This window comes from Candoia aspera, chromosome 2, assembly GCF_035149785.1.
Source record: "Candoia aspera isolate rCanAsp1 chromosome 2, rCanAsp1.hap2, whole genome shotgun sequence".
NCBI classification, from domain to species: Eukaryota; Metazoa; Chordata; class Lepidosauria; order Squamata; family Boidae; genus Candoia; species Candoia aspera.
The window spans coordinates 46560969-46573932 of NC_086154.1; the positions used below are offsets into that span (position 1 = coordinate 46560969).

The following is a 12964-nucleotide window of genomic DNA, read 5'->3' on the forward strand; positions in this document are numbered from 1 at the left end:
AAGAACTGAGATGGTTTGACCAAACTTTCTTTTTCAGAGGTTGGATCTTACCATCTATTAATTAGCTTAACGATTTTCAGGCTCAGATAGAAGAAACATGGATATACTGTGGAAGACCTCCTAGTGCAAATAGTTCTTGAAAACAGATTTTTTTTTTAAACTCAGCATTTGATACATTACGTTAAAAGGTAAGCTGCTAAAAAGTGTATAATGTAAATGTATTATAACTTTAAAAACAATGATTACAGTTCTGCAGAGCCAAGTATCTTCATAAAAATCAAAGCATTTTAAAGAATATTAATGAATCTGGACACAGCTCAGCACTTAAGAGGTTTTACAAGAGTAATAGAGAGAATGCAGCTTTTAGTTATTAATTCTACCCCATCGCAGGTAAGAAGCAATTCAGCTCCTGAGTGTTGCTTTTTTAAAAAAGACCAGGCCTTCTAAATTAAGTATATATTTTGGGGTGAGGGGGAACACAAACCAGTGTCAATAATTGACACTGGAACCAGGACTAGAGGTGGTGATACTACTTTGTAATAAATTCTTGAGAAAAGTTATCTGACTCACCTGTAAAATGTCAATCCAAGTACAAATTGCCCTGGAAACTCAGATAACATGAGTTAGATAAGAGCAGGTTCCATCCATCTACTATTAAAGTATCAAAAACTTCAGGATGACAGACTCCTCTCAGACAGAATCTCTGCATTGTGTACATTAGGACCAATGTTGTCCATGCTCATGGCATAAGGTCAAAACACATTGCATTTTTGCATGGATTTGCAGTATTTAAAAAACCCACACAACATTTCTATGAGTTTTTGCATTCAGTTTTCTAACATGGTTGGATTGTCCTCCAGGGCACTGCTATTGCACAACTCACTTTTGCCCAGGCCAGGCTGAATGAATCTTCATATTATTATTTCTGGGATCAGAATTCTAACCGGATGACAAACCAGCCCTTCACCATTTTGCTCCTCCTTGTACAGATGTTGCTGGGGGTGGGAAGAAGAGGACAAAACCAAGTTTTTCCTTTCCTAGGATGAAATAATTCTAGGCTGCAGTCTCAGTTCACAAAGAGAGCTGGCCCCAAGAGAAACAATGCATGTGTGGTGCTTCTTATAAGGTTGGCCCTTCTTAAATTTTGCCACCCCAGATTTCTGATTAATTTAAAAAGAATTCTATGCCACAAACTCCCATTCTGTGGTTTTAGGTGGCTTAAAAACATACCTGTATGGCCTAACTTACTTTTAAACAGGAAGAATGTGAAAGGGGGGGAGAATAAGGGGATGGCATGCATCTAAATAAGTTGCAGATCTGCTTTCCTCTTCCTGCCCGAAGGTCCAGATAAAAACCTAAACCCACAATGCTGACCTATTAGGCTGGCCAGATGATAGCGCTGCAGTGGAATGTAACCATTCATAACACACACCCACAATGCCCTGCAACACTGAAATGCTGTCGAATGAGACAAGAATGAGGAAAAGTTTTTTCTCTATGGACTACATTTATTTGATTCTATGAAAATACAAATCCCTTTCAACATTCACAAGGATTTTATTTTAAATATAGATAGATTTAAAAATAGGCTGTTCACTCATCTTGGATGGCAACTTCTACTTCATGTCTTGATTATCTACTTGAAAGGCAGACAATGGCAGAGGCTCCCTAGATGGACACAGTTGTCAAATAGATGGCCTATCCTAAGGAACTGTTTCAAATTTATTTCTGCATCAGTTAGATTTAGAGGTTATCCAACTATTTCCAGTTTAAATTCAAGCTACTGCTACAGCGAAAGTTGCAAAGCTCTTATTTACCCAATGTGCAGAGCTGTGGCAGCATGCTTGTTTATTAGGGTATGACAGCCCCAGCCTGGAGTGGAGCATGTGCCTGTCAAAAGCTCTCATTGGGAAATGGGGCAAATCTATTTTGCAGCAGAACTGGAGGGATTAGATAAAGAGGAGTTCTCCCAACCTGTGCATACTAAGGAGCAGCACTAGCAGACATCAGGCTCAGGTAGCCTTTGAAACATGAAAAAGTAAGCTAGGTGGAACCAACTGCTACTAAGCTCAAGGCAAAAAACACCCACAGGCTGACAGAGCACTGCGTTGCCACCTACAGATAGATGGTCCTTATATGTGCAGTGCCAGAGGCAAAGACCCGCACATACCAGGAGAAAAGCAATAGTTTTCAAAGAGGACACACCTTAACGGTGAATCTAAGTGGCGGGCCTTTTGAAGGCTCTCTTGCTGCAGTGCCTGGACAATCAGTATTCTTGTCCTTGTTCAGTGTGCATGAAATTCAGATGTAAACACTACTGCATTAAGCATTTAAGACAAGCAGGTGTTTGCTTGGATTAGGGTCTTGAAGGGAGTTTGGCATGTTTAACCCATATAGATATACCTATATATGGATCAGAAAACTCACTGGGCACATTAAGAGAAGCAAGTAGCTCCCCCCTCACTAGAACTGTAGCAACTTTGCACTAGATGCAGCAGACACAAAGTTACAGAAGCATGTTGTTCAGATCATTAGCCTACTCCACTTTGTAGCTAGCTGCAGGACAAGAAATGCATGGAGAAACAGATATTTATGACAGAGACTTCTTGTTTTGCGATTCTAAGGGCAGCATAAAGTTATTTAAATCACACCTGTCCTCTTTTAGTGCAAAAATCACCAGGAAGATAGTAACATTCTCCCACTTTCAGTCAAATCATGCCAATGGCACTCAAGTGCCAAATCTCCCTCTAATCTGTAAATTCTCTCCCAATCCCAGACGTAGACGTAGAAAGGCCATCTCTAATGCACTCCATGCTGGTGGGCATCTATGTGGAAACTTCTTTTCTCGGGCCTTTTAACACTCCTCTGAAACTCTAGAGCTCACCTGAAGGGTTAATAAGGCAGGAGCAGTAGTGGAAAGGATGGGAAAGATATAGCCACAAGAGGTATTTTTATTCCACACTGTTCTCTCCTTGAATCAATTAGCTGGCTCCAGGAGATATCTCCGGAAACTCTTTATAAATCTCTTGGATTATCATTTTGTCCATCTGGCACTGCTGACTCTCCTCCTCTTCCACCATGATGCGCTGCAAGGTCCCCTGCAGGTCAGTTAAACGGTGTTTATGCTGTAGGTATGGGGTAGACCGCATGATGGCATGCATCAGCGACAAGTACTCCATTCGCAGCTGTAAGAGCAGAAGACAGTGGAAAAGTTTTGAGAAAGAAAAGAAATGGAGGGGGCAGCTTTCTGGAAACACACGTATTTTGGAAAGTGTCAATCTTTCTGAAGTGCAGGAACACCTTCACAAGTCATTAGAATAGACCCGAGGGAGATTCTTGAACTATCCTTGTTTACACATTCATCTAGATAATTTTTTTTCCCCCTCCAAGTAGTTTGAGGAAGCCATTTGGCTGAATAGTTTTTATATAACACTCACTTTGGCTGTATGATAAAAAAAAGAATCCTAAAGTTATATTGAGTCTTCCCTTTCAAGGAAAGTCCCTTTCTCTCTCTTTGAAGGAAAAATACATGGGCTCAATGTCAACTCCCCACTCCTACCGAAATCCAGTTTTTGAGGCTGCTGATAATCCAGATAGGACAGCTGCAATCCTCAGTGTTCACCTGCCATAGGTCAATCAGAGTGAACTCTCAAAATGTAACAGTCAGTTGCTTGCATTTATTAGGCTAGAAATGTAGACTACCTTAAAAAGTTTGAGCTGAATCCATCAGTTAGAACATTATCCGTCAAAAAAATACATTTTAAAAATATTTAAATGCACAATCATGCCAGATTCATACTCCCCACAATGGAGAGACTTAGCACCAAACAAATCTGTACCCATTCAAGATTTTTTTTTACATCTGATATTAGGAAATTATTTGGGTGGTTTCAAATGCGGCATTCTGAGTTATAAACCTCCAAATCCATCATGGCCTCATAATTCAATGGTGGCACCTTGAATTGGCTTTTGGTGGCAATGCAGAATCTACAGCGTTAATATGATGTGCTTCCATAGGCCATTACTACCAGAAAATGTATCTCTGATAACCAGCAAGTGTAATCCCAGAGTACAATTATGTATAGGCAGTGATTCCAAGGAACGTATAAATAAAAAGAAGTGTTATTGGTTATGTCATGCAGGTTAAACATGTTACTGCTTTAATTAGTTTGCAACTGTCCTTGTTCTTTACTTTGAAGTAGGTCTACAATGTGCAGGATGGGGTTGGTTAAATGCCCCTAAAGTTGCTTTATTCTCTGAATTTGCATTTTCTTTATAGAACGTTTAGTAAAGGGAAGAAAAAGAAAAAAAGTTTTCTTATATGTTCAGCAAGAAATCTTAAGACTTGAATCCCAACAATGCCTCCATTAACAGAAAGAAAAGCTACTGGCACTGAAGGACATCTCCTCTTCCTCTTCTTTTTAATCTCTCTGTCTCAGCCTCATGGGAAAATTTCAAGAATGGGAGGAGGCAATTTAAACTTCCTCTCGACATGCGAGGTGGTCCTAATCTGAACCAGAATCCTGTGCATATCAGTTTAGGTAATTATGCTACATAATTAATGCAATTTGTAGCTTGACTATTACCTTCCTTGGAAATTTAATTTAATTTAAATCTAAATGAGATCTAATTAATCTATTCAACTCTGTAGATATGAGAATACTGCACATGCTTTAGAACAGCCTCTGGCTCTCCAGATGTCCTTCTTCATCACTGATTGTGTTGACTGGGGCAGCTGGAATTGTCGTTTAGTGAAATGGGGGGCCATAGCTTCCTCCCCTCATTCTATAGCAACAAGATCTCAGAAGACAGAGAAGCTTTTTCCACCTTTCTAGTTCACTGTATGCCCCAAACATTCATCCCCCAATCCATGCATTCAAACATTCATCTCCTAATTCATGCTACGTTTTCCCTCTTGAGGAGAAAGGTCTAGAACTGCCTTTCCTCCTACAGGTACCTTTTCTCCAGGGGAGAGATCCGAAATCTGTCGCACAATTATGTCGATCATTACCATCATGTCTGTGTGGTAGAAGATGCTTGCAGTGTCCTTGCAAGCAAAGATGTCTTGAAGAAATTTTAACACAGAATGTGGTGGCTGGGGCTGATGTTTAAAGATGCACACGGGATCATCTGGTGAGAGGACAGAAAGAGGGATATTCTGTCATGCACTGCCATATCTCATTTGGCTAAAAGGCAGTCATTTAAATAACAGGGCACAGGCATTACAGGAGCATTTGTACAAACCAATCCAGCAAGGATTGTGGAAGGATGTACGTGCATGAATGAACAATGCAGGCAGATCAAATACTTCCAAGCCACAGCTTACATCCCTTTATTAAAGAAAATTATTCCAGAGAGGAAACATTAGATAGAGTGAATTGACTCCAGCTACAATGACAGCAGATGTATCAATAAGGCATAACATTCTGTGTGCTTTTTAATTACCCAGGTTTAATTGTCTGAAAGAGAACATCTCACTTCATCCAACTCTTCTGAAATTAAAGTACTCTGGTGGAAGAAGCTACATTTACTCAAGTTTTCTTCTTTTGCAAGATCTCCTTTTTTGCATCAGAATCTCCAAAGAGATCTTTGACAATTTCTGGGGCCTTTACTGATAGCCAGATAGTGGGGTGGGAAAGGAAAGTTTTGTTGTTTGTAGTGCTAAGCTTTGGAACAGCCGAAGAAAATTTACTTGTTGTCTTTGCTGCTTGTATTAAACTACCATCATAAGTGGTTGGAAAGCAAAAAATTTGGGCCGGGAAACCTGCCTTTGATTCATTCACATACTTGCTAGCACACAGATCAGGGGCATTACACAAGTGCAGAGAGAATATAAGAGTCATAGGGAAGCCCAGTGTTTTCATTTTTCCTGGTTTTGTTTTGGTAGGGTGTGATGTACCCCTGCCATCATGGAGGTCCTTTTATAATTTTTCTTCTAATTTTCTTCAAAATTAAAGCATAATCCCATTAATTCGGGATTTTCTCTAAAAGATCTACTGGCTTTGTTGCCACCACCAAACCCTTTCTTGATTCGGAAATTATTTTGCTTTTCTCCTCTATTTCTTTATATAGGTCTGTGATAACATGACTTGGTAGAATATGGAGAAGGTATAGAAGAGCACAGTCACCTTTTATACATTTGAGCCAGGAACTGAAATGGAGAGCCAGTCTGGTGTGGTGGTTAAGACAGCAGGCTAGAATCTGGGAGACGGTGAGTTTTAGTCCCACCTTGGGGACAAAGCCAGCTGGGTGACCTTGGGCCAGTCACTCTCTCTCAGCCCTAGGAAGCAGGCAAGGGCAAACCACTTCTGAAAAACCTTGCCAAGAAAACTGCAGGGACTTGTCCAGGGAGTTGCCAGGAGTCAACCCTGATATGAAGGCACAAAGGGGGGGGGGGGACTGAAATAACTTATTTTAAGTAATTTTAAATTGGTTGTCAATAGGTTCCCTTAATCCACACTTACAGTAATATAACTTAAATTTTACAACACATTTATAGGCTGCCAATCCTTGCCTTCCCTGGCAATAAAACTATATTCATTAGCCACTCTCTCTGACATACAGTTCTTCTGCAGCTAGGACCCTGAGCTTCCCTCAGACCTGTCCTTCTAACCACGCTTCACAAATCCCCTTCCCCTCAGTTCCTTTTTCCGTTCGAAGTATAAACAGGGAGGAGATGCCCTGATTTCCCAGGTTTTGAGTGTCAGTTCTAACATGCAATCATCATCTAGGGTGCTTGGGTTTTTCACAGAACCTAGTTTAGAACTAGGGTACTTGTCTTTTTCCTGCCTAAAATGATGGAAATTCACCCTACTGGTTTTACATAATTTTGGCCACTGAAATTTGATGCCAAGACTGTCTTTTTTGTGTACATGGACTAAGAAACTGCGTAAATGCGCAAAGGGATGAGTACCTGGCCCTTCACTGCAATTAATAAACCAGCCTATCTTTTAATATGTGGACTGAACAGCTGTAACATTTTGTTTGCCCTGATAATATCTTTTTCAACAGGCTATTGCATTTAGAGGAAGAAATATGAAAGCAATGTATATATTCCATGATGTTTTTAGAAAACACTGGTTCTCCTTTTCTGTTAGGGAAGCAGAACATGCAGTATGTCTATGGAGGCTTCCACAGAAAACTTTAATTTCCTGCTCAATATTCAGTGAATGCTTCAAACAGTAGACATTTTGGCAATGGAATGGGCTAAAGGCTTTGGGAAAAAGCTCTTCTGAGTAGTATAAAACTAAAAACAGCTCTTGGCTGGCCATATCCAAAGAACACAACCTTCAATCTGGAAAAGAACTTAAACCAGAAATAAAGAACTACAATCTTCAAACAAAAATTGAAACAAAATTTGATTTAACTTTTCCTTTGTTTCAAAATGAATATACACTTAACTCTTCATACACAAACAAAGATATCCCATCTGCTCCTAAAGGCAATAAACTGTACACAGCTTTGTGAGGAAAGCCTGGATACAATGGTATTAGGCTGTCTAGAAATAGAGCTTTCCAGATTTTAAATGAAGTGCTTTATTATAGGCTCTACAGATTCAGAAGATTTAACACAGAGCTCACTGCTGGAAAAAGTAATCCATGGTTAGACTAATTGAAAGATGGAGGAGTCGTGGGGGGGGGGGAAGAAGAGGATCCCCTAAGATGCCAGATGATACCTTTCTTGTGGTATATGAAACATATATTGGGAAATGAATCGAGCAATCACAATGCTGAAATCCTGGACTGAAAAATTTCACCGGATGTGGAGCATTATTTTGATTGCAAGTCAATGACCAAAGCAGTTTGGTGAACCTTATGAAGGAGGGAGAGAGAATGCAGGCTGGTTTTCAGTTGGTGTGGTTTATTACAACCATTAGGGCTGGATGTTTAGGAAGACACAGATATTCCTCTTTTTAGTTGTATGTCTTAGGAACCATGATCCCTGAGTTGCTGGGTTGAACCCTACACAGGCAAACAATCCAGGAGGCCATTTACACACAGGCTGGCATGAGTAAGGATGGCGAGCAGGGGGCTCCCATCCAGACTGTTAAGCGCATGCGTAGCACTGAGGAATTGGGCAGCCATTCAAAGAGACACAGATCGGGACCACCTTAACCTTTGGGGTTTATATGTCTGGGTTTTTCCCATGCTTCTTCAGTTTGTTATGTACAAGCAATAAAACATTAGAGACCAGTTCCTTGTCTCAGCGTGTTTCCTGGCTGTTAGGACACAGGCCATCGGTACAGTAACCAAGCCAGCATTTCAGCAGGTCAGCCTCTTGAGGGCAGATGCTGGACTCGTTTTCCTGACCCAGACATTTAAAAGGCAGAGATCTCCTGGACTTGAGAGCCTGTTTAACAATCCTTCTCTGCCTTTAGTTTCCTCGGATCGACTCTCCCATTAGTTCTGTCACAAACGGGACAAATAATAAAACAGCAGGTGACCTCACCTCCACGATTCAGAAGCAGCAGCACCTTCTCTGTGAACGTTTTGATGTTAGAGTGCTTCTTCACAGTAACCATGATCACATTATGCTCCGGAACTAAGAAACAAGAAGAGTGTTTATTAGAAATGTCTGCCTCTTTGTCTGTCTGCCTGCTTTGTTAGTACCTTAAGATCCCATCAGTTGACTGAAGGATATCCTACCTTGGTTATTTGGGCTGAGTTTGATCCTGAGTTTGTTATCCTAAAGGAAATGGACAGGGTTCTTTGGGCTGTAAGTTCTGCCATCTTGATGTTAGATCCTTATCACTTCGGGCTAACCAAGGCTGCCTGGGAGACGTGTGGTTGAGTCTGGTTGGCAGTGAATGCATCTTTGACAGGGGTCAGTTCTGCCATCCCTTAAGAAGGCAGTGGTCTGGCCTGCCCTCAAGAAGCCATTCCTAGAGCTGACCATTTTGGACAACTTGGCCTGTCTCCAACCTTTCCTTTTTAGAGAAGATGGTTGCCTTGCAGTTTCAGAGGGCCCTGAATGAAGTGGATTACCTGGACCCCTTCCGGTTGGATTCAGGTGACGTATGGGACTGAAACTGCATTGGTTGCACTTGTGAAAAACCTCTGGAGGGAGCGGGATGGGGGCAGTGCATCCATCCTTGCTCTCTTTGATCTCTCAGAGATCTTCAATATCATCAACCATGGTATAATTCTGGACTGGCTTGTGGGGGGGTGGTTAGGAGTTGGGAGCACAGTGCTATGCTGGTTCTCCTTCTTCCTCCAGGGTCTGCCCCATGACTCTTCTTGTGAGGGGTGCCTCAGGGTTTGACTTTCTCCCCATTCTTATCTACATGAAGCCACCAGGTGAGGTCATTCGACAGCATGGGGTGAGGTATCATCAATATGCCGATGATACTCATCTGTATATCTCCACCCTTGGCCAGCCAAGAAATGTTCTGTCTCAGTGCCTGGAGGCTGTGGGGGTCTGGATGGGGAAGAACAGGCATACCATCTTAAAATCAAATGAATAACGCTAATGACATTAAAAAGAACCAACAAGAAGGCCTCTCCTCATCCTGGTCAGAAGGGAAGATTTTTAGCAGAATTTTGTTAAGGTTATGCTTTATATCAGAGCTTTATGTGTTTGATTTCTTGACACTGCCCTACCACTTTTTAAAATTGTTTAAATAAATATTTATATGTTCCTGGTATTTTTAAAATGTAAGAACTATTTGTAATATGAGTAAGATTTTGATGATGGTTCGTTTTGATCTAGAATTCCCTTCGCTTTCTGTATGCACACATGCATAGGCATACTTGCATAGCACAGATACCACGTGTTTGAATATGTGTGCAAAAACAGGAAGAGAAAGAGAGAGACAGCATATGTTACTGATCTTTTTTTGCTACTAGAATTTGCTATGCCCCCAAATATTTTAACAGACATGCAAAATAAATTTTAATTAGATATTCTGCTTTAATTAGATATTCTGCTTCTAGACAGTCACAGTAAGGTAAGAGAGCAAATCCAAGAGCCTCCGTGTATCCTGGGAGATGTACAAAGCAGGTCACTAAAACTTCTGCCAAGGAAGTCCATGTATCATCCTGAAGTAGCTGGACATAAAGTAGACTTTTCAGGCATTAAAGTCATGGATTCAGAAGACTCCAAGGATGGAGTGTTTCATTTAAACACAGACACACAAAGGCCCAATAAAGAGACTGAGGATCTTTTAATGAGTGCCTGATTAGGAGAAGCTTGAGTTTTCCACTGCATCCCAAACAGAAAAGAGTAATTCCCAAAGCTGTGTGATCCAGCAGGTGTAACTGGGTAATTTCTAATACTAAGCAGCACAATAAGGAAGAAAAAAAATAATGATGAATAAAAGGGCAAAGAAAGTGAACTTGATCAGCTCGCATGATTAATTCTGTGTGTGCAAGGAAAGAACCTCACATTATCATCCAAATACTAATGATATTTTTTCTTAAATATATGGCAAGCTGCTGGATATAGTAAGTGGCTTTTTATTCCCCCCTCCCCTCCATCCAAATGATACAGTATGGGATGGCATCATTTGTAAATGCACTAAGCAATTAAGATATGACACCTAACATGTGACAGTATGAGAGCTTGCCAAATTGCTCAGGATTAAGCAGCAAGCCAATATCACAGCATATTTTGACCTGCTATTTTATTTTATTTATTTTATTATTTTATTTTATTTTTAAAAAACGCTTGCAGTTACTACCAGCCAGAACAAGTTAAGCCGCTTCCCAAAAGGTTCAGCCTGGCAGGAATGATGAAAGAACAAGCATTCCAGAAGAAAGTGCTACCCAGCAGAGTATCTTTGTAAGTCGAGACTCCGATGCTTCTAAGGAGATTCACAAGGCACAGCAAGGGATAAGGAGAAAATCTGCCACTCACTAAAAGGAGGAAGAGGCCTGGTTAACTGCAGAATTACACTGACAAGAGTCCTACGAAGTGCTCTCTCCCTCCAAGCAGAGGTTCCTGAAGTTTTAACCCACGCAGCCCAGGCTTTTTACACACCAGCAGGACCATGAAGTGGTATTAGAAAATGGAAGGTGTTCCTGTTATCGGCAGAGCTGGAATCTTATCCCAGCGTTCCAACTCTGAATTTCCAGTTGCAAAATGAAGGATTCTGAGAACTATGAACATCCATGATCTTACACACATGCTTTAGTCACAGGGGAAAGCAGAAGTAAGGGGATATCTGATTCAAGATGAATCATTCCTGCGGGATGAGAGTGAAATGAGTGCACAGTAATATATTAATGAGGATACAGTAGTATACGAGGTAACATGGCAGAGGTCTATAAATAATCATAAATAATACAATATTCCAAATAAAACCAACATAGTCATTCTAGCTAAACTAATCATGTATTGCCTTCTTGAATAAACTGTTGGACTTCAGTGGATGTTCAGTTCAATGCAGAGAAGATGGTTGGAAAAAGATGATCTGAGCCTCCTGCATGGAAGTTCATAGGCAGGCCTCATGTTCTCTCTTCTTTTCTCCTCTTTTTCTTTATCCTCAATTGTATAGAATGTGAAAGTGCAAGCCAACCTCTTGGGGTGGGTTGTCTGTTGCTTTACCCAGTTAAATACCATGTTTCATTTATGATATCCTGGGTTTAGCCAGCAAATCAGAATTATCTAGGAGTTAAACCCACATTCCTAATTACCTTTAATGGCATTATAAAGCTGCCGTGTATTTTTCTCCAGTTTTGCCTTTATAGAAATGGGACTACATGGGACAGGATCTTTTGGGAAACATTCACAACTCCCCTCAACATTGGGACAATTTATCAGATGCTCTGGGGGCACTGTGCTGCCATACCAAGGCTAGCTGTTTATCAAAATTATAAATATTTTATAATTATTGTTTATTTGTAACTTTTTTAATATTACATTTTTATATATTGTACATTTATTGCATATTTATTGTTTTGTTGATTATTGTTGTAAACCGCCCAGAGTCTCTCTGATGGGAGGAGATGGGCGGTGACAAATCTGAGAAATAAATAAATAAATAAAGTCACAGGTGGGACTGGCTGGTGAGTTCAGGAAAAACTTAAGCCTTCCTTAAGAATATCTTCCCTCCTACTTTCAGAATTCTGAAGCACAGAATATCCCTCATTCTACAACATGTGCATGTTCAGGCTATTTGCAAGTTAGCATACAACAGAGAAAAGAAGTTCCACATTAATTGAAACCCCAATATATTCTCAGTTGGGAAAATTACAACCACTGACCTGGAATGTGAAGATTAAAAGCCAGAAGAACATTAATGAACAGATCAGGCAGCTGGTCTGTGCTATCTGATGGCAATCCGTCTTCAATCACATCTAATAGGAACTGAATAAATTGGGAATTGAGATGCTCTGTGAAAAAAAAAAAAGAAAGGACATAGACATTGCATTTTTACGTGGATTGGATTAACTCTAGCATGAGATGGACGTTAGCCTAACTAGTTAAAACCAGCCATTCTTGGAGCTAGCTAGCACATGATTAAGGGATGAGATATGTAGGAGACAAATTACCAGTTCATTTGTAGACCTGTACCTATGAACTCAAATCTCCTGTGGACCATCTCTAGAGTAGAGGGAATGGGAGAGCACAGTTTGGAGGGGAGAATTGTATGCTCTGAGGGAAGGCTAAACAGATACTTTATTCACTACCGTTTTTCTTGTAACCCCATGCACAGTTGCAATTCCTAGTATCTATTTTTCAATTTGAGAGGAAAAGGATTTGAGGGAGTTGAAGGTTAAGCAAGTTTCCCCACCCTCTGCCTGAAGGCCACACTCTGTTCCTGTTACTGCAGATTCAGCAAAGATTCCCACTCCAAAATTGAACCCTATACCACTGAGGAGCACACTTCTCCTCAAAAGCTATCTGTATGCCAGAGATAAATCTCTTTATCTACTGCATCACAGGCACATATAAACTTATTTACCTGTCCCACAATAGTTTGTCTAGTTACAATTAAGCCTAAACTCTAGCCACCCATCATTGT

General features: G+C 40.5%; 1 protein-coding gene across 1 annotated transcript in view; it reads right to left on the bottom strand.

Annotated features, from left to right (window-relative positions):
- Positions 1-2933: 2933 nt before the first annotated feature.
- Positions 2934-12964, bottom strand: part of NCKIPSD (NCK interacting protein with SH3 domain) — a 98214-nt gene continuing 88183 nt past the window's right edge. The window contains exons 10-13 of the mRNA XM_063291723.1: positions 12204-12332; positions 8449-8541; positions 4958-5130; positions 2934-3185 (exon numbers count right to left, since the gene is read on the bottom strand). Of these exons, the coding sequence (XP_063147793.1) occupies positions 2982-3185; positions 4958-5130; positions 8449-8541; positions 12204-12332 (599 nt within the window). The 3' untranslated portion in view covers positions 2934-2981. The remainder of the gene's footprint in view (positions 3186-4957; positions 5131-8448; positions 8542-12203; positions 12333-12964) is intronic.